General features: G+C 45.7%; 1 protein-coding gene across 1 annotated transcript in view; it reads left to right on the forward strand.

Annotated features, from left to right (window-relative positions):
• LOC128700628 (uncharacterized) overlaps window positions 1-21,489 on the forward strand; it is a 59,322-nt gene that overhangs the window by 28,755 nt on the left and 9,078 nt on the right. The window contains exons 6-7 of the mRNA XM_070097029.1: window positions 5,861-6,027; window positions 10,597-10,755. Coding sequence (XP_069953130.1) covers window positions 5,861-6,027; window positions 10,597-10,755 — 326 coding nt within the window. The remainder of the gene's footprint in view (window positions 1-5,860; window positions 6,028-10,596; window positions 10,756-21,489) is intronic.

The raw sequence follows: 21,489 nt of genomic DNA on the forward strand, positions 1-21,489 counted from the left end.
CATACCTTGTATATTTATTTATCCTCTTTTTCATAAAATATGTATTACTTATTACCAAATCTCTTTCTACACATAGCTCAATTAAAGGCTCACCATTTACATTTACCCCTGGCACCCCAAATTTACCTACTACTCCCTCCATAACATTTTTACCCACTTTAGCACTGAAATCCCCAACCACCATTACTCTCACACTTGATTCAAAAGTCCCCAGGCATTCACTCAACATTTCCCAAAATCTCTCTCTCTCCTCTACACTTCTCTCTTCTCCAGGTGCATACACGCTTATTATAACCCACTTTTCACATCCAATCTGTATTTTACTCCACATAATACTTGAATTAATACATTTATAGTCCCTCTTTTCCTGCCATAGCTTATCCTTCAACATTATTGCTACTCCTTCTTTAGCTCTAACTCTATTTGAAACCCCTGACCTAATCCCATTTATTCCTCTCCACTGAAACTCTCCCTCCCCCTTCAGCTTTGTTTCACTTAAAGCCAGGACATCCAGCTTCTTCTCATTCATAACATCCACAATCATCTCTTTCTTATCATCTGCACAACATCCACGCACATTCAGACTTCCCACTTTGACAATTTTCTTCTTCTTATTCTTTTTAGTAATCTTTACAGGAAAAGGGGTTACTAGCCCATTGTTCCCGGCATTTTAGTTGACTTTTACAACACGCATGGCTTACGGAGGAAAGATTCTTATTCCTCTTATATCCTCATTAAAGAATAAATCATATAAAATTAAAAAGACTTTCGCTTTCATTATTAAGACCTTCTTCGTGGTATTTGGGAATTAAGCTAAAAATGTCCAATTCGGCATAAAAAAGTAAATAATTTACACATAGAAAGTCAAGACGAGGGAAAATTCTTTGAAATACACCTTGACTACAGCCTGAAATTCAACACTCACATCAAACATATATCTAAGAAAATTTCCAAAATTCTGGGCATTGTACCAAAAATACACTTTGTTCCAAAAATAATATTACTCAGCTTCGTACTTCTCTAAAATCTGTCCTTGTTTTAATAGGTCATTTCCTTCTATAAATTTTACTATATTATCCATTATTTATACTGTAGTTTCAATTATTTTCCCAAAATTTATAGTGAAACTGACTTTGGGCGGCAATTGAGAGCGCGGGTGGTTAGTCTCACTTGTTGAATGTTGGAATCACATTATCAAGTTTATCCTCACAGGGCATATTATCTTCAGTAGATTTGTTTAATATAACTTTGATTTAACGGATATTTTATTATTCTGGCTAATATTTCACTGGGCCTTGTAGATTTGTATATTCCCATCTTCTCTAGCAATTCTAACGTCACTAGGTTACTAGGCAGCTGCTGATTTCGTTTATATTTATCGGGTTTGTTTCAGTTATTTCGATGAAGCTATGTATATAATCTAAGTGTGTTGGTTTAGCATTACCACCGATGCCGCCGTCACCATCATCGTCAACACCACTACTATCTACTTCCTCCTCCCTAGATCCATTCCTCTACCTGACCTGACGTCTGTCTCAACTTTTTCTCGCTCAGTTGATAAGATTTATACTCTTGTTTAAATAGAAATTTACATTTTGGTGGGCTTGAGAGAGAGATCAGGAGGATCAATGTAGGAAGAAAAAGGAACTTGACAGACAGGATCACCTGTTTAGAAATCTGTTCTCGAAATAAACTAGTAGGATATCTGAATTGGTGAATACACTCACCCAGCTACTCCTATCTCGGCCCAGCAGGTGGTTTTGTGCCTTATACAATACCACAGACCTATATCCCAGCGGCTGCTCCGGTGTCCTACCTGTCTCAAGGGCAGGCGCCTTACACACCTTACACACCCACCAATTCAAGCTAAACACAATGATGAGGAGCCAGTCTATCAGTATCCTGTCGGCCAACATTAGATGATTCATTACCATTGTTGGAGAGCTCACCCACAGCTTCGTGAACACTAGACATCCCGACATGAAAACTGTTGTTGAAACATTTTTGGACGACAGGACTCTGGAAAATTTTGCAGGAATTGCTGGCTACATCTCATAGATGAGAAGAGACAGGCAAGGACAAGAAGGTGTTTCTATGTGCTTCTCTAAAAGTGTGCATGCCCAGCTCATTGATGTTGCCATTCCTAGTTACCTAGAAATGATGTCCTTTAAGCTATGCATAAACACTAGTGCCATTGAGGTCTGTACATCGCATGTGCGATGTACAGACCTCAGTGGCAGCATGCAGACCCCATCAACTTCCTAATGGAAAATGTGGACTCCCTTCTCTTCAACACAAATGTCAACATATTATGATTATTGGTGACCTCAACCAACATCTTATACAGAGGGACTGTTGACCTTCTTGTATTGTTTGACATGAGAAACTTTGTTGATTTCCCTACTCACATCTCTGGCTCCTCCCTCGATCCAGTAGTGAGTGATCTGTCAGAAGGCACAGTCACCTGTCAACCCCTCGTCTATGTTGGGTCGTCTGACCACAAGGCTGTTTTTACAACACTGAAGATTCCAACAGAACGAGGTGAGGAATCTTCACGTACAACCTGGCTATGGGAAAAAAGAAGCTGACCAGCCCTTTGCTCTGAACTCGCCACCTCTGATTGGCATGCTCTTCTCCAAGGGTATGTCGACAACCAGGTCAATGCCTTCACTGAACATATCCTTAATCTACAACAAGAACACATCCCTCACCGGCAGTATGTAACGATCAGCCTTGGTTCGGCTTTAGTTGTAGAAATGCTGCTACTGGTAAGTACAAGGCTTGGAGAAGATATAAGAGAAATCCCACTACCTAGAACTGAGTATACTACAAACTAATCACACAATAGAGCGGAAAAGTATTGTGAAGGACTTGGGAGTGGTAATGTCTGAGGATCCCACCTTCAAGGATCACAACAGTGCCACCATCACATCTGCGAGGAAACTGATAGGATGGATGATAATGAGAAGTCAAGACAAGAGATGCCAAGCCAGTGATGATCCTTTTTAAATCACTTGTTCTCTCTAGGCTGGAATACTGCTGTACATTAATGTCTCCATTCAAGGCAGGTGAAATTGCAGATCTAGAGAATGTACAGAGAACCTTTACTGCACATATAAGCTCCATCAAACACCTTGACTACTGGGAACGCTTGTACTCACTGGAACGCAGGCGAGAGAGATGCATCATAATCTACACCTGGAAAATCCTAGAGGGACTGGTCCCTAATCTCCACACACAAATCACTCCCTATGAAAGCAAAAGATTTGACAGGCAATGTAACATACCCCCAATGAAAAGTAGGGGCGCCATTAGTACACTAAGAGAAAACTCAATAAGTATCCGGGGCCCAAAACTGTTCAGCAGCATCCCACCAGCCATAAGGGAAATTACTAATAGACCCCTGGTTGTCTTCAAGGGGGAGCTGGACAGACACCTGAAGTTAGTACCAGATCAGCCGGGCTGTGGCTCGTACGTTGGACAACGTGCGGCCAGCAGTATCAGCTTGTTGATCAGGCCCTGATCCACCGGGAGGTTTGGTCATGGACCGGGCCGCGGGGGCGTTGATCCCCGGAATACCCTCCAGGTAGACCTATAACAGGAACCTGCACAGGCAAGCCTGTAGGCATATGGGTGAAGTTCAAAAGTGGGCTATTTCTAAATGTGAGGCTGACACAGAAAGAAAGCTGGCGTCAGGTAGAGTAGCCTCCAAAACCTGTTGGTCCCTGGTCAAGGACAAACAAGGTTATCTGCCTGATGAACTTATTCCACCTCTAAATCGACAGAATGGGACCACCTCTATTAGTAGTCAGGAGAAAGCCGATCTCTTTGCCGGACACTTTGCTGCCAAGATGCAAGTTCCTGATCCAGCAAGGGACCTTCCTTGGCTAGCTGCAAGAACTGTCAACGCTGTCAGTGGTGATAATAGGGCAGGAGGTGTATATTCTTCTTAAATCGGTGGACCAAGAAAAAGCTGTGGGCCCAGACAAGCTGAGCCCAAGATTGCTGAGCAGATGTGCTGACCAGCTAGCAGCACCTCGAACTCGTATCTATCAGCACTGCCTAACACAGTGTAAATGACCCTCTCTGTGGAACGAGGCAAATGTAGTCCCTGTTCACAAAAAGAAGAGCAAAGCAGAAATCAACAACTACAGACCAGTGTCACTCCTGTCAATCACTGGCAAGATCCTTGAAACAAAAATCTCACGGCAAATGACAGAGTTTTTCGACTACCACTCGCTTCTTTGTGACCGTCAATATGGCCTCAGAACACTCAACTGTGTAGTAGCACTGGATATTGCTGGTGCTTTAGACCGAGTAAGGCACCAGGGACTCTTAGTAAAACTGCAAGTACTGGGAATTTTAGGCTTTGCACTATGTCTCCTCAATGATTACCTTCAAGGTAGATCAAATGGGGCAGAGTCAGCAAGACATCCTATTGGGGCAAGTGTTCCACAGTGAAGCGTGCTTGGGTCATTGTTATGGAATGTCTACTTCAATGACCTCCTCCAACTTATCCCAGAATCCCATGCATATACAGGTGACTACACGCTGACATTTACTTATGCAAGAGAAGAAGTGCCAGCCGCTCTATGCTACATCAATCACCAGCTAAGAGCTATATCAGCCTGGAGTAAACGATGGCAGGTAACATTTGCTCCTGAGAAAACACAAATGATGGTCTCTAGTCACCATGATGGTAATGCTGAAGCAATGGTAAGTATGAATGGAAGAGCGTTGGTACCTGGGGATGAAGTTGATATCCTTCGGGTGAAATTCGACTCCAAACTGACTATGAAGAATCACGCTGTAAACCTGGCAAACAAGGCGGCCAGGAACCTTACTGCACTTTAACGTATCTCGCATTTGCTTGATAGTAGAGGTTGCAAGATTCTGTACGAGGCACAAATACGTTCACACCTTGAGTATGCTCCTCTTTCTTAAATTGCCTGTCCCCCATCTCATCTGCGACTTCTCGACAGAATGGAGAACAGAGCAAGACGCCTCTTCTCTCGCCTGGACCAAGCCTGAATAGATCTGTCATTTCAGCAGAGCCTTCAGCACAGGAGGGATGTGGACGGCCTTATTGTTATATATAAGGCCAACATTCTCAATTTACTACACTTGGCTCCACTCCGAGGACGGTAGAAGCGAGCTTTTACACCACAAGACGGGCAGCAAGCAAGCATCTTCACTCTGTACCCTTTTCCAAGACATCGCTACATCTGAGATCATTTATTCCTAGGATGACTCAAATCTGGAACAGGTTCGTACAGCATATTGATATCAACGAAATAAAGTCAGCTGATCAATTGAAAATGCTAGCCCACACATGGCTCCAACTTCATCCCGTTCCCTACTTGTATCTCATAATAGTAAAAAAAAGAGCTTTTAAACGAGCTGATATAGGTAACAGCTGTAGCTTGTCAATAAAGTTAGGAATCCTTAACCTAACCTTGTCAAACCCTGTGTTAAAAAAAAAAAAGGAGAGAGAGAGCGAGCCCCCTGCTTCTGTGTTGAATTCCAGCCCTCACTGATTACTTGTATGTACTCTAGCTCGGGTGCAAGTGTTGTTAGCGGTACACACAGGTACAGAGTACCTGGTAAACACCTACTGTTAAAAGGATCACAGGATCTATCCTTCCCTTGGATCCAGCCTCGTTAACTCCCATTTCCCCAAAGGTTGAGCGTTTTCCTGTGAATAAAATAAAATAAAATGCCAAGGGACTTCCTGATTAAAGAAGTTTATACATGTCAATTAATCTTGGGTCAATTGTATACTGTATTATATAGAAATAAAACAAGTCTTAGTCTTGTCTTGGATTAATAGTAATAATTATTTACAACTTACTGCACGCAGGGCCGGGGTGGGAGCACGGGCGTGCACGCGGGACTACCTGTTCGTGCCCCATCTTGCTAACGCCGCCGTGGGCAGCGGGGGCAAGGCCTCCCCAGATGGTGGGGAGCGGCTGTGTGGAGGCAAGTTCTCCTACCTCCATGGTGACGCCCTCAACAGACAGGTCACAGGTTAGTGCATATAAATTTTTTAGAAAACAATAAGAGAAGAATGACAAAATTTATCCATTGGATAAGAAATCTTCCGTACGAAAAGAGATTGAAATCCTTTAAATTACATTCTGTTGTAAGACGAAGAATGAGTGGAAACTTGGTTGAACTCGAAATAATGAATTCAAATTGGATAAATTTAGATTTAGAAAGGATATAAGAAAGTATTCGTTTAGAAATAGAGTAGTTGATAAGTGGAATCTTTGTGTTCATTGCCTCTTTAACCTTTCAACTGCACCTGGCTTAACAACAGCGGAAATACACATTGTTGGAGGCCTAGCAACTAGCTCCCCAAATTTGACTATTTATTGCAAGAAAATCTAGATTATTTGCGTAATATGTCTGGTATCTTATTTTCAGTAATATCTTGACATATCACATATAAAAAATTAAATCAACATAATTTAATAGCTATCTGTAATTATATCTGTTTCTAGTTTTACCATATCGGCCGCCGACCACCATGGTAGGATGACAAAAAAAAATGAACCTTTCACCATCATTCAAGCAACAGCTATCTTACTGGAAGTTGTTCAAACACTTCCAGTGACCCTTCCAACTGCAACATTGCCAGTCATCGTACTTCCCTGTACTTTATTAAATTAGAAGACAAACTGCAGATGTTAACCTACCTGCACTATCAATACAAGCCACCCTCTCTTGTACTTAATATATAATTATCAGTTAAACCTGCCAGTCCCTACTAAACTCTGTAAGTTAAACAATGAACAAAAAGATCTTTAAATACAAAATGATTATAAAAATGTTTTATATTACACAGTAAACAGGTGATATCACAATATGCAAAATAACCATTGTGAAAAAAAAAGTAGTGAATATCCAAGCGTTTCGAAATTCACTATTTTTCACACTGGTTATTTTGCATATATATTAATATTTAGATCTAGCCAATAGGCAGGCGATTTCACAACCGTTTCTAGTTAATTAAAAATTATATTATGAAAACTTTGACTACAACAAGAGGATAAAATACTGAGGTGTGTTTTATAAATAAATTCACGTCTCACACACTGGTCACATCTTAATATGTTGTATTTTAATTCACTTGTCATCCTCCCGAATATAATATACAAAATTAGTCACTTAACATTAAATAAATGTATTGCATAATTTTGTGTGTCTATTATTGTTGTACTCTTGTATCTACCCATGTACCTACATTATCTAATGGCCGACTTGTTGAAAAAAAAAAAAAAAAAAAAAAAAAATAAAATATATATAGATATATTCATATATACATTATATATATATCTATATATATATATACATATATATATATATATATATATATATATATATATATATATATATATATATACATATATATATATATTGTTGTGTTTATGTGTGTGTGTACTCACCTAATTGTGGTTGCAGGGGTCGAAACTCAGCTCCTGGCCCCGCCTCTTCACTGAGTGCTACTAGGTCCTCTCTGCTCTACGAGCTTTATCATACCTCATCTTAAAGCTATGTATGGTTCCTGCCTCCACTACCTCATTTGCTAGGCTATTCCACTTCCTGACTACTCTGTGACTGAAGAAATACTTCCTAACTTCCCTTTGACTCATCTGAGTCTTCAACTTGCAACTGTGACCCGTTGTTTCTGTGTCCCATCTCTGGAACATCCTGTCTCTGTCCACCTTTTTTATTCCACGCAGTATTTTGTATGTCGTCATTATGTCGTCCCTAACCCTCCTGTCCTCCATTGTCGTCAGGCCGATTTCCCTTAACCTTTCTTCGTAGGACATTCCCCTTGTGTGTGTGTGTGTGTGTGTGTGTGTGTGTGTGTGTGTGTGTGTGTGTGTGTGTGTGTGTGTGTGTGTGTGTGTGTGTGTGTGTGTGTGTGTGTGTGTGTGAGGTAGATGGAGCAAAAGGAAAACTGCAACAGCAAGAGAGGTGAAAGTTTATAAACTAAGGGAGGTGGAAGCTAGGGTGAGATATAAGCAACTTTTGCCAGAAAGGTGAGCTTGTAAGAGAATAGGTAGTATGGAGTTGAAGAGGGGTGGGATAGTTTTAAAAAGGCAGTATTAGAATGCAGAGCAGAAGTTTGTGGTTATAGGAAGATGGGTACAGGAGGAACGAGCGACTAGTGGAATGATGAGGTAAAGGATGTGATAAAAGAGAAAAAGGTTGCGTATGAGAGATTTTTACAGAGCAGAAATGATGTAAGACGGGTAGAGTATATAGAGAGTAAAAGAGAGGTGAAGAGAGTGCAAAAGGAGAGCAAATGATAGAATGGGTGAGGCACTGTCAACAAATTATGCTGAGAATAAGAAAAAAAATGGAGTGAGACAAATAGGATTGACAATTTAAAACAGAATAGGGGAGTTAGATGGGGAACTGAAGGTATTGGAAAGATGGCGGAAATATTCTGAGGATTTTTTAAATGTTGATGAAGAGAGGGAGGCAGTAATTTCATGCATTGACTAGGGAGATATAACATCTTTTAGGATTGATGAAGAGCAAAAATGTGAGTGTGGGGGAGGTGCGTGAGACATTACGTAGAATGAAAGGGGTAAAGCAGCTGGAACTGACGGGATCATGACAGAAATGTTAAAAGCAGGGGGGATATAGTGTTGGAGTGGTTGGTATTTTTGTTCAATAAATGTATGAAAGAGGGGAAGGTACCTAGGGATTGGCGGAGAGCATGTATAATTCCTTTATATCAGGGAAAGGGGACAAAAGAGATTGTAAAAATTATAGGGGAATAAGTTTACTGAGTATACCAGCTAAAGTGCATGGTAGGGTTATTAATGAAAGAACTAGAGGTAAGATAGAGAGCAGGATTGCAGATGAACAAGGAAGCTTTAGAATAGGTAGGGGATGTGTAGATCAAGTGTTTATATTGAAGCATATATTTGAACAATATTTAGATAAAGGTAGGAAAGTTTTCATTGCATTTATTGATTTAGAAAAGGAATATGATAGAGTGGATAGGGGAGCGATGTGGCAGATGTTGCAAGTATATGGAATAGGTAGTAAGTTACTAACTCTGTAAAGAGTTTTTATGAAGATAATGAGGCTTAGATTAGGGTGTGTAGGAGAGAGGGAGACTACTTCCCGGTAAAAGTAGGTCTTAAACAGGGAGGTTTAATGTCACTATGGTTGTAAATATTCTTGACTGGTGGTAAATAAGTAATGTACCGGCTGGATGACTGTGTAGTCGGTAGGTTTTAAACTCTTAAACCCCCGGCCCCCCTCGAGCAAACCAACTTACAGATTAGTCTTATAAATAATGTAATAGACTAAAATTATCCTAATATGCATTACACAGTATTGTAGTGGAAATGGTGATTGTTGTTTTGGTGACAGTGATTGTTGTTGTGGTGACGGTGATTGTTGTTGTGACGGTGATTGTTGTTGTGACGGTGATTGTTGTTGTGACGGTGATTGTTGTTGTGGTGACAGTGATTGTTGTTGTGGTGACGGTGATTGTTGTTGTGGTGACGGTGATTGTTGTTGTGACGGTGATTGTCGTGGTGACGGTGATTGTTGTTGTGGTGACGGTGATTGTTGTTGTGGTGACGGTGATTGTTGTTGTGACGGTGATTGTCGTGGTGACGGTGATTGTCGTGGTGACGGTGATTGTTGTTGTGGTGACAGTGATTATTATGGTGATTGTGGTGACGGTGATTGTTGTGGTGACGGTAATTGTGGTGACGATGATTGTGATGGTGAGTGTTGTAGTGACGATTGTTGTGGTGACGATGATTGTTGTAGTGACGATTGTTGTGACGATTGTTGTGGTGACGATGACTGTTGTAGTGACTATGTTGTGGTGACGATGATTGTTGTAGTGACTATGTTGTGGTGACGATGATTGTTGTAGTGACTATGTTGTGGTGACAATGATTGTTGTAGTGACTATGTTGTGGTGACGATGATTGTTGTAGTGACTATGTTGTGGTGACGATGATTGTTGTAGTGACTATGTTGTGGTGACGATGATTGTTGTAGTGACTATGTTGTGGTGACGATGATTGTTGTAGTGACTATGTTGTGGTGACGATGATTGTTGTAGTGACTATGTTGTGGTGATGATGATTGTTGTAGTGACTATGTTGTGGTGACGATGATTGTTGTAGTGACTATGTTGTGGTGACGATGATTGTTGTAGTGACTATGTTGTGGTGACGATGATTGTTGTAGTGACTATGTTGTGGTGACGATGATTGTTGTAGTGACTATGTTGTGGTGACAATGATTGTTGTAGTGACTATGTTGTGGTGACGATGATTGTTGTAGTGACTATGTTGTGGTGACGATGATTGTTGTAGTGACTATGTTGTGGTGACGATGATTGTTGTAGTGACTATGTTGTGGTGACGATGATTGTTGTAGTGACAGTGATTGTTGTGTAGATTATAATGTATATTACCAATACAAACACTACACATAGGTTAATCTATCATCCACTTAACAAACATCTTGCTCAAGTTAGAGTACATGAGACTCATCCATGTATTACAGAGCACACAGGAACGTACTCAGCCATATCTTCGCACACAGGGTACGTGACGGGACCACTCTACGTGCTGCACTTCAAGACAGGTGAACCAGAGGTGTACAACAGCGTCACACATGGACCAGGCTACAGGCTCACCTACCACCAGCGCTTCACCTGTGACCACAGTGTGTCTAGAGGCGCCACACTCCGCTATACTCAGGGTAGGAACCTCAAACGGAAGCCTCTTAAACGTTTCGCACTCTGGCAGGATTGCTTCTCTTTGTGTAAGATGGCATATAGATCTTATAAACTTCTACTACCATATTAGAATTATTATTTTTTGTAATATTTCCTCCTAATAATATTTCTTCATAATTTGCTCTTATTCTTATTTTTTTCCATTACATCGGCCGTCTCCCACCGAGGCAGGGTGACCCAAAAAAGAAACACTTCCACCATCATTCAAAACTTTCACCATCATTCATACATAATAACTGTCTTTGCAGAGGCGCCCAAATACAACAGTTTAGATGCCCCTCCAAGCAGCCAATATCCCAGACTCCTTCTTCAAAGTGCAGGCATTGTACTTCTTCCTTCCAGGACTCAAGTCCGGCTTCCCGGTTACCCTGAATCCCTTCACAAAATATTACCCTGTTCACACTCCAGCAGCTCGTCAAGTCAAAAAAAAAAAAAAATTGTTATTACAGGTTGTAATATTTCTTTTCGACATAACCTATTCTTCTAACATTTCCTCTCCAGTTTAGGAGCCTGGTCTGAGACCAGACCCTGGGGGAGGGGGGGCGATGACCCCTGGAGACATTTGGAAATATATTTTCAGATACAGGAGGGCCCCGCTTTACGGCGTTCCGCTTTACGGCGTTCCGCTAATACGGACATTTCAAATTATGACCAAAACTCACTATACGGCTCCCCCCACCTGACTTTCTAATACGGTCACCGTGCCCCACCCTGTTTGTTTACATTCTCCATGAGCTCAGTAAGCACTAAGTCTCTCCATTTTGTCTGGAAACTCCAAAATTTCAAATGTTTTTAAAAGTTATTTCATATTTTATATATACTCTGATAATTATACTTATGTATACCTGTACCTAAATAAACTTACATACATCAAGTCATTTAAATGTCGTATATTACGTTAATATACACATTTTCATTAATCCATCCATGATATTTTTTTCAAAATTATATAATAAACACGATGCATAACATATAAATAAGATAAATACACCCCACAGTAGAATAAATAAACATAAATGTGAGATGTGAGCAGACGACTTCCACAAGTGACGCCATAATAACAATAGTCACCGAGTCTCATTAAATGTCGTATATTACGGTAATATACACATTTTCATTAATCCATCCATGATATTTTTTTCAAAATTATATAATAAACACGATGCATAACATATAAATAAGATAAATACACCCCACAGTAGAATAAATAAACATAAATGTGAGCTGTGGTAGCAGACGACTTCCACTAGTGGTGATAATAACAATAGTCACCGAGTCTCATTAAATGTCGTATATTACGGTAATATACACATTTTCATTAATCCATCCATGATATTTTTTTCAAAATTATATAATAAACACGATGCATAACATATAAATAAGATAAATACACCCCACAGTAGAATAAATAAACATAAATGTGAGCTGTGGTAGCAGACGACTTCCACAAGTGGTGATAATAACAATAGTCACCGAGTCTCATTAAATGTCGTATATTACGGTAATATACACATTTTCATTAATCCAGCCATGATATTTTTTTCAAAATTATATAATAAACACGATACATAACATAAAAAGATGATAAATACACCCCACAATAGAATAAATAAACATAAATATAAGATGTGGGAGCCTGGTTTGTTTACTCTGTGCCTGGCCTGTCACCTCTCATGTACTCATTCTTTCTCTCTCTCATTTATTCGTTTTATCTCATTTACTTACTCCTGACCCTACATTAAGACTACAAATATTTTAAGGTAAGTAATGAGTGAACTGTATATACATTTTATCGCTCTGGGATGCTTAAATATCATAGAATAGTATGTGTGGGTGGGGTGGCCTGGTGAGGCTATTACAATACATACCACACTTGATTTCTTACAATAAATACTACTTGTCTCACCCTAGATTAAGACTATAAATATTTTAAGGTAAGTAATGAGTGCACTATGTGTGTATTGTACCTTTTTATTGTTTTTTGATGCCTGGTTCTATTGCTAACTTAATATATGTTAGTGTAAACTTGTTATCTAGTGTTTGTATGTATTTATAAGTGGAAAAAAAGGGTGTTCCACTTTACGGCGATTTCCGCTTTACGGCGGTAGCCTGGAACCTAACCTGCCGTATAAGTGGGGCCCTCCTGTACTTGTTTAAGGTACTCTGGCGGTACAGTATCAATTACTAGAGTACAGAAGTAGTTAAGAAATGGGCCATGCTAGGCAGGTTCAACTCACACCCACCCATTTAGCCGTCCCATCCTCTGTCTAAAGCTACCCAAAGTTGTGCCTTCACTGTCTGCTGCCTGGGAGATAGTTGCACTCACCTCAACTCTGTTGTGAAGCCAGTGCCTCCTTGCTGCACTAATTAAGACTACTTAAATAATTAAGTAGAGCACTGAAGTGTACAGTAGTAATTAAGTGAACTAAGAGCCGGCGATGCACCTTGAAGACAGGAGATATACCTAGGAGACAGGAGGTGCACCCAGGAGGCAGGAGGTGCACCCAGGAGGCAGGAGGTGCACCCAGGAGGCAGGAGGTGCACCCAGGAGGCAGGAGGTGCACCCAGGAGGAAGCAGGTGCACCCAGGAGGCAAGAGGTGCACCCAGGAGACAGGAGGTGCACCCAGGAGGCAGGAGGTGCGCCCAGGGGGCAGGAGGTGCACGTAGGAGGCAGGAGGTGCACCCAGGAGGAAACAGGTGCACCCAGGAGGCAGTAGGTGCACCCAGGAGGAAGCAGGTGCACCCAGGAAGCAGTAGGTGCACCCAGGAGGAAGCAGGTGCACCCAGGAAGCAGCAAGTGCACCCAAGAGGCAGTAGGTGCACCTAGGAGGCAGATGCACCTAGGAAGCAGGAGGTGCACCTAAGAGGCAGGAATTGCACCCAGGAGGCAGGAGATGCATCCAGGAGGTGCACCTAGGAGGCAGGTGCACCTAGGAGGCAGGAGATGCACCCAGGAGGCAGAAGGTGCACCTAGGAGGCAGAAGGTGCACCTAGGAGGCAGAAGGTGCACCTAGGAGGCAGAAGGTGCACCTAAGAGTCCGGAGGTGCACCTAGGAGGCAGGGGATGCACCTAGGAGGCAGAAGGTGCACCTAGGAGGCAGGTGCACCCAGGAAGCAGAAGGTGCACCTAGGAGGCAGGAGGTGCACCCAGGAGGCAGGAGGTGCACCCAGGAGGTAGAAGGTGCACCTAGGAGGCAAGAGGTGCACCTAGGAGGCAGAAGGTGCACCTACGAGGCAGGTGCACCTAGGAGGCAGGAGGTGCACCTAGGAGGCAGGAGGTGCACCTACGAGGCAGGAGGTGCACCTACGAGGCAGGAGGTGCACCTAGGAGGCATGAGGTGCACCTAGGAGGCAGGAGGTGCACCTAGGAGGCATGAGGTGCACCTAGGAGGCAGGAGGTGCACGTAGGAGGAAAAGGTGCGCCCAGGAGACAGGAGGTGCACATAGGCGGCACGAGGTGCGCCCAGGGGGCAGGAGGTGCACCCAGGAGGAAACGGGTGCACCCAGGAGGCAGTAGGTGCACCCAGGAGGAAGCAGGTGCACCCAGGAGGCAGCAAGTGGACCCAAGAGGCAGGAGGTGCACGTAAAAGGCAAGAGGTGCACGTAGGAGGCAGGAGGTGTACCTAGGAGGCAGAAGGTGCACCTAGGAGGCAGGTGCACCTAGGAGGCAGGAGGTGCACCTAGGAGGCAGGAGGTGCACCTAGGAGGCAGGAGGGGCACCTAGGAGGCAGGAGGTGCACCTAGGAGGCAGGAGGTTCACCTAGGAGGCAGGATGTGCACCTAGGAGGCAAGAGGTGTACCTAGGAGGCAGGAGGTGCACCCAGGAGGAAGCAGGTGCACCCAGGAGGCAGCAAGTGCACCCAAGAGGCAGTAGGTGCACCTAGGAGGCAGGAGGTGCACCTAGGAGGCAGGAGGTGCACCTAGGAGGCAGGAGGTGCACCTAGGAGGCAAGAGGCGCACCTAGGAGGAAGGAGGTACACCTAGGAGGCAAGAGGTGCACCTAGGAGGCAGGAGGTGCACCTAGGAGGCAGGAGGTGCACCTAGGAGGCAGGAGGTGCACCTAGGAGGCAAGAGGTGCGCCTAGAAGGCAGGAGGTGCACCTAGGAGGCAAGAGGCGCACCTAGGAGGCAGGAGGTGCACCTAGGAGGCAAGAGGTGCACCTAGGAGGCAGGAGGTGCACCTAGGAGGCAGGAGGTGCACCCAGGAGGCAGGAGGTGCACTTAGGAGGCAGGAGGTGCACCTAGGAGGCAGGAGGTGCACCCAGGAGGCAGGAGGTGCACCCAGGAGGCAGGAGGTGCACCCAGGAGGCAGGAGGTGCACCCAGGAGGCAGGAGGTGCACCCAGGAGGCAGGAGGTTCACCTAGGAGGCAGGAGGTGCACCCAGGAGGCAGGAGGTGCACCCAGGAGGCAGGAGGTGCACCTAGGAGGCAGGAGGTGCACCTAGGAGGCATGAGGTGCACCTAGGAGGCAGGAGGTGCACCCAGGAGGCAGGAGGTGCACCCAGGAGGCAGGAGGTGCACCTAGGAGGCAGGAGGTGCACCCAGGAGGCAGGAGGTGCACCTAGGAGGCAGGAGGTGCACCTAGGAGGCAGGAGGTGTACCCAGGAGGCAGGAGGTGAGCCTAGGAGGCAGGAGGTGCACCCAGGAGGCAGGAGGTGCACCTAGGAGGCAGGAGGTGCACCCAGGAGGCAGGAGGTGCACCTAGGAGGCAGGAGGTGCACCTAGGAAGCAGGAGGTGCACCCAGGAGGCAGGAGGTGCACCCAGGAGGCAGGAGGTGCACCTAGGAGGCAGGAGGTGCACCCAGGAGGCAGGAGGTGAGCCTAGGAGGCAGGAGGTGCACCCAGGAGGCAGGAGGTGCACCTAGGAGGCAGGAGGTGCACCCAGGAGGCAGGAGGTGCACCTAGGAGGCAGGAGGTGCACCTAGGAGGCAGGAGGTGCACCCAGGAGGCAGGAGGTGCACCCAGGAGGCAGGAGGTGCACCTAGGAGGCAGGAGGTGCACCCAGGAGGCAGGAGGTGCACCTACGAGGCAGGAGGTGCACCCAGGAGGCAGGAGGTGCACCCAGGAGGCAGGAGGTGCACCCAGGAGGCAGGAGGTGCACCCAGGAGGCAGGAGGTGCACCTAGGAGGCAGGAGGTGCACCCAGGAGGCAGGAGGTGCACCCAGGAGGCAGGAGGTGCACCCAGGAGGCAGGAGGTGCACCCAGGAGGCAGGAGGTGCACCTAGGAGGCAGGAGGTGCACCCAGGAGGCAGGAGGTGCACCCAGGAGGCAGGAGGTGCACCCAGGAGGCAGGAGGTGCACCTAGGAGGCAGGAGGTGCACCCAGGAGGCAGGAGGTGCACCTAGGAGGCAGGAGGTGCACCCAGGAGGCAGGAGGTGCACCCAGGAGGCAGGAGGTGCACCCAGGAGGCAGGAGGTGCACCTAGGAGGCAGGAGGTGCACCCAGGAGGCAGGAGGTGCACCCAGGAGGCAGGAGGTGCATCCAGGAGGCAGGAGGTGCACCCAGGAGGCAGGAGGTGCACCCAGGAGGCAGGAGGTGCACCCAGGAGGCAGGAGGTGCACCCAGGAGGCAGTAGGTGCACCCAGGAGGCAGGAGGTGCACCCAGGAGGCAGGAGGTGCACCCAGGAGGCAGGAGGTGCACCCAGGAGGCAGGAGGTGCACCCAGGAGGCAGGAGGTGCACCCAGGAGGCAGGAGGTGCACCCAGGAGGCAGGAGGTGCACCCAGGAGGCAGGAGGTGCACCCAGGAGGCAGGAGGTGCACCCAGGAGGCAGGAGGTGCACCCAGGAGGCAGGAGGTGCACCCAGGAGGCAGGAGGTGCACCCAGGAGGCAGGAGGTGCACCCAGGAGGCAGGAGGTGCACCCAGGAGGCAGGAGGTGCACCCAGGAGGCAGGAGGTGCACCCAGGAGGCAGGAGGTGCACCCAGGAGGCAGGAGGTGCACCCAGGAGGCAGGAGGTGCACCCAGGAGGCAGGAGGTGCACCCAGGAGGCAGGAGGTGCACCTAGGAGGCAGGAGGTGCACCTAGGAGGCAGGATGTGCACCTAGGAGGCAGGAGGTGCACCTAAGAGGCAGGAGGTGCACCTAGGAGGCAGGAGGTGCACCCAGGAGGCAGGAGGTGCACCCAGGAGGCAGGAGGTGCACCCAGGAGGCAGGAGGTGCACCCAGGAGGCAGGTGCACCCAGGAGGCAGGAGGTGCACCCAGGAGGCAGGAGGTGCACCCAGGAGGCAGGAGGTGCACCCAGGAGGCAGGAGGTGCACCCAGGAGGCAGGAGGTGCACCCAGGAGGCAGGAGGTGCACCTAGGAGGCAGGAGGTGCACCCAGGAGGCAGGAGGTGCACCTAGGAGGCAGGAGGTGCACCTAGGAGGCAGGAGGTGCACCTAGGAGGCAGGAGGTGCACCTAGGAGGCAGGAGGTGCACCCAGGAGGCAGGAGGTGCACCCAGGAGGCAGGAGGTGTACCCAGGAGGTGCACCTAGGAGGCAGGAGGTGCACCCAGGAGGCAGGAGGTGCACCCAGGAGGCAGGAGGTGCACCCAGGAGGCAGGAAGGAGAGACTCGGGGGTAGCACTGTATTACACGAACATAAATACACAGTGTAACACGGATCGGCAATTAAACTTTTGGCAAACAGGAAATTACACTTCTGTTTTCAGTTTCAGTTTTTATGTGTTTATGTGTGTGTGTGTGTGTGTGTGTGTGTGTGTGTGTGTGTGTGTGTGTGTGTGTGTGTGTGTGTGTGTGTGTGTGTGTGTGTGTGTGTGTGTGTGTGTGTGTGTGTGTGTGTGTGTGTGTGTGTGTGTGTGTGTGTGTGTGTGTGTGTGTGTGTGTGTGTGTGTGTGTGTGTGCGTGCGTGTGTGTGTGTGTGTGTGTGTGTGTGTGTGTGTGTGTGTGTGTGTGTGTGTGTGTGTGTACTCACCTAATTGTGGTTGGAGGGGTCGAGACTCAGCTCCTGGCCCCGCCTCTTCACTGATCGCTACTAGGTCCTCTCCCTCTCTGCTTCCTGAGCTTTGTCATACCTTTTCTTAAAACTATGTATGGTTCCTGCCTCCAATACTTCAATTGCTAGGCTATTCCACTTCCTGACGACTCTATGACTGAAGAAATACTTCCTAACGTCCCTGTGACTCGTCTGAGTCGTCAGCTTCCAGTTGTGACCCCTTGTTTCTGTGTCCCCTCTCTGGAACATCCTATCTCTATCCACCTTGTCTATTCCCCGCAGTATCTGTATGTCGTTATCATGTCTCCCCTGACCCTTCTGTCCTCCAGTGTCGTCAGTCCGATTTCCCTCAACCTTTCCTCGTACGACATTCTCCTGAGCTCTGGCACTAGCCTTGTTGCAAACCTTTGTACTTTCTCTAACTTCTTGACGTGCTTGACCAGGTGTGGGTTCCAGACTGGTGCTGCATACTCCAGTATGGGCCTAACATACACAGTGTACAGTGTCTTGAACGATTCCTTATTAAGGTATCGGAACGCTATTCTCAGGTTTGCCAGGCGCCCGTATGCTGCAGCAGTTATTTGGTTGATGTGTGCCTCCGGTGACGTGCTCGGTGTTATGGTCACCCCAAGGTCTTTCTCCCTGAGTGAGGTCTGTAGTCTTTGTCCACCTAGCCTATACTCTGTCTGCGGTCTTCTTTGCCCCTCCCCAATCTTCATGACTTTGCATTTGGCAGGGTTGAATTCGAGAAGCCAGTTTCTGGACCACATGTCCAGCCTGTCCAGGTCTCTTTGCAGTCCTGCCTCATCCTCATCCGATGTGTGTTTATGAGTGTGTGTGTGTTTATGTGTGTGTGTGTGTGTGTGTGTGTGTGTGTGTGTGTGTGTGTGTGTGTGTGTGTGTGTGTGTGTGTGTGTGTGTGTGTGTGTGTGTGCGTGCGTGAGAGTGTGCGGCTCGCAAAAGCTTGTGAGCGTGCATGCTCTCACACTGTATTTTGTATCACAGGCTTTATCATACTTGACATAAACTTTTAACACTTCTCTATTCAGAAAGTTGCACTTCGTAGCCGGGCTGTGGTTCGTACGTCTACATGCGGCCAGCACTTGATCAGGCCCTGATCCACCAGGCTGTTACTGATCTCTGTCCTGTCAAATTTTCTGAGTAACTGATACATCGTAGTTATGTCTTCCCTGGATATCCTCTCCGCTAGTGAGTTTTTCTTGTGTATTCCTGCCAGTGAGTTTTTCTGTATACCTGAATAAACTTACAAATACAGTTACATAGATTATCATACATAGCAGCATATGTGTAGAGAACCTAGGATAACCCCCCCCCCCCAAAAAAAAAAAAAAAAAGTCAGACAAAGTGACTTATTTCCATTGGTATGTCATTCTTCTTAGATTCGAAACTACTCTTGTAATAAATCTCGACATTCTCTTCGTTTTAGGCATGTTTGTTCAGGTGGGGACTCCATGCTGGTGGTGCCAGTGTTATGATAGGTTTGATATACTTTGTAAACAAGCTACTGAAAGAATCATAGTCGATATACTTGAATGCTATTCTTAAGTTTTGGTTGATGTGCTCCCCAGATATGCTTGGCGTTATACTTATGTCTAGGTCCTTTTTCTTTTATGAGTTTTGTATCGTCTGTCTTACCCTCGGCCTGTATTCTGTATCTGGTCTTCTCTTTCCTTCCCTGATTTTTCATAAACTCGCATTTGTTTTTGTTTAAGTTTAGTGCCCACCTGTTTGACCACGCAGTCTCCAGGTCTTCTTGTAGCATTTTTCCTGTCTTTCATCCAGTATTGATTCTACTTACTATCTTTACATCATCTACAGCCAGGAATATGTGATCTATTATATACGAGAACATTACTGGTGTCAGCACGGATCCTAATGGAACATGAGTGATCAGTCTCGTACATCCTGACACTTCTTCCTTTACCATCACTCTCTCTCTCCTTCCAGTTAGTGATTCCTTGGTACAACAAAGCGTCTTTATCATTATAACTATAATATCCTTTCAATCTTTAGGTCACTCACTTGTGGAAAGCGGTTTCATACATCTCTTTAAAGTTTACAGAAATGCATACAACTCACGCTTCTCTCTTTCCTACTTAATCTTCTGATTTTACTGTAGAGCTCCAACACATTTGTGAGACAGGATGCACTTTCTCTCAACCCTGTTATTTATGATTTTTTTTTCTCTAGATGCTCCACCATTCTGATAATCTTCTTTAATAATATATATGTGAACGATATCAGCCTGTAGCTCGGTGCTACATGTCTGTCCCATTGTTTAACTATTGCAACATTTCTTGCTTCTCATGTTCTGAAAATTGCGTCGTTTCCAGTGAATCAGATACATGATCTATGTCAAGTAAGGCAACAGCGGCACTTCTCCGCTCCATGGAATATTACCCCATTCCAAACTACCATTCCTCCATTTCCCCCCAAACTACTTCTTAAATCACAACCAAAACTTCGCCTTGAAGCCAAACATGAGGCCTTAAGCTGTATTGATAACTTAGTCACACAGCACACACTCTCGCAAATTATTTACGCTGATGGTTGTTCACCAATCCACTGGTGCAGCTGGTAGTGCTGCTGTTGTCGTACAGAGTGATGGCTCTCTTAAAGAAATTGGAGCACGCATCAATAATTGGGCCTCTACCCTTCAGACAGAACTGTTTGCCATACTCCTTGCACTGAAATGCATCTATGTATCAAAGATTGACAGTTTAATTGTAACTGATTCTCTGTCATCCATAAATGCTCTCAACTCATTAAGCATAAATTGTTGCATGCTTGTGTCAGAAGCCAGACACAGGTATGGTAGGATTGTGGACAGTGGAGTCAGAGTGCACATGCTGTGGATTCCATCTCACATTGGTCTTCAGATGCATGATAGAACTGATAAATTGGCTAAGCTGTATGCTTTCAAAGAGGGAGTAGATTACAATCTTGGCTTGTCAGGTAGTAGTTTGAGAGCAATAATACGAAAAGAACTTCAACTGAATTTTATGGACTTAAGGCTCAGGGAGATTGACACCAGTGAGTCCATCTATCATCATTCTATCATGCAGGAGGAGCCACATGTCTATGGTGCATCCAACAAAATAAGCAGACTCTTGGATGTCACTACTGCCCGGCTCCGGCTGGGTTATAAGTATCTTTGGCAGGTTAAATCACCACCACCAGATGTAGACCAAACGAAATGTAAACTTTGCCAGATGGACTATTGTCACACCTGCGTCATTATGTACTGGAGTGCGATAAAATTAATGAATTTAGAAACAACTCGCTCATAAATGTTCAAGAAATGGCAAAGTACTTTATCCACAGTGGTATATTACAGACCATTCTGGAGAAATACCCTGACTTTGCTAGCTGTAAATAAAGCATTACCACATGTACTCACCTAGTTGTACTCACCTAGTTGAGGTTGCGGGGGTCGAGTCCGAGCTCCTGGCCCCGCCTCTTCACTGATCGCTACTAGGTCACTCTCCCTGAGCCGTGAGCTTTATCATACCTCTGCTTAAAGCTATGTATGGATCCTGCCTCCACTACATCGCTTCCCAAACTATTCCACTTACTGACTACTCTGTGGCTGAAGAAATACTTCCTAACATCCCTGTGATTCATCTGTGTCTTCAGCTTCCAACTGTGTCCCCTTGTTACTGTGTCCAATCTCTGGAACATCCTGTCTTTGTCCACCTTGTCAATTCCTCTCAGTATTTTGTATGTCGTTATCATGTCCCC

This window comes from Cherax quadricarinatus, chromosome 56, assembly GCF_038502225.1.
Source record: "Cherax quadricarinatus isolate ZL_2023a chromosome 56, ASM3850222v1, whole genome shotgun sequence".
Lineage (NCBI taxonomy): Eukaryota > Metazoa > Arthropoda > Malacostraca > Decapoda > Parastacidae > Cherax > Cherax quadricarinatus.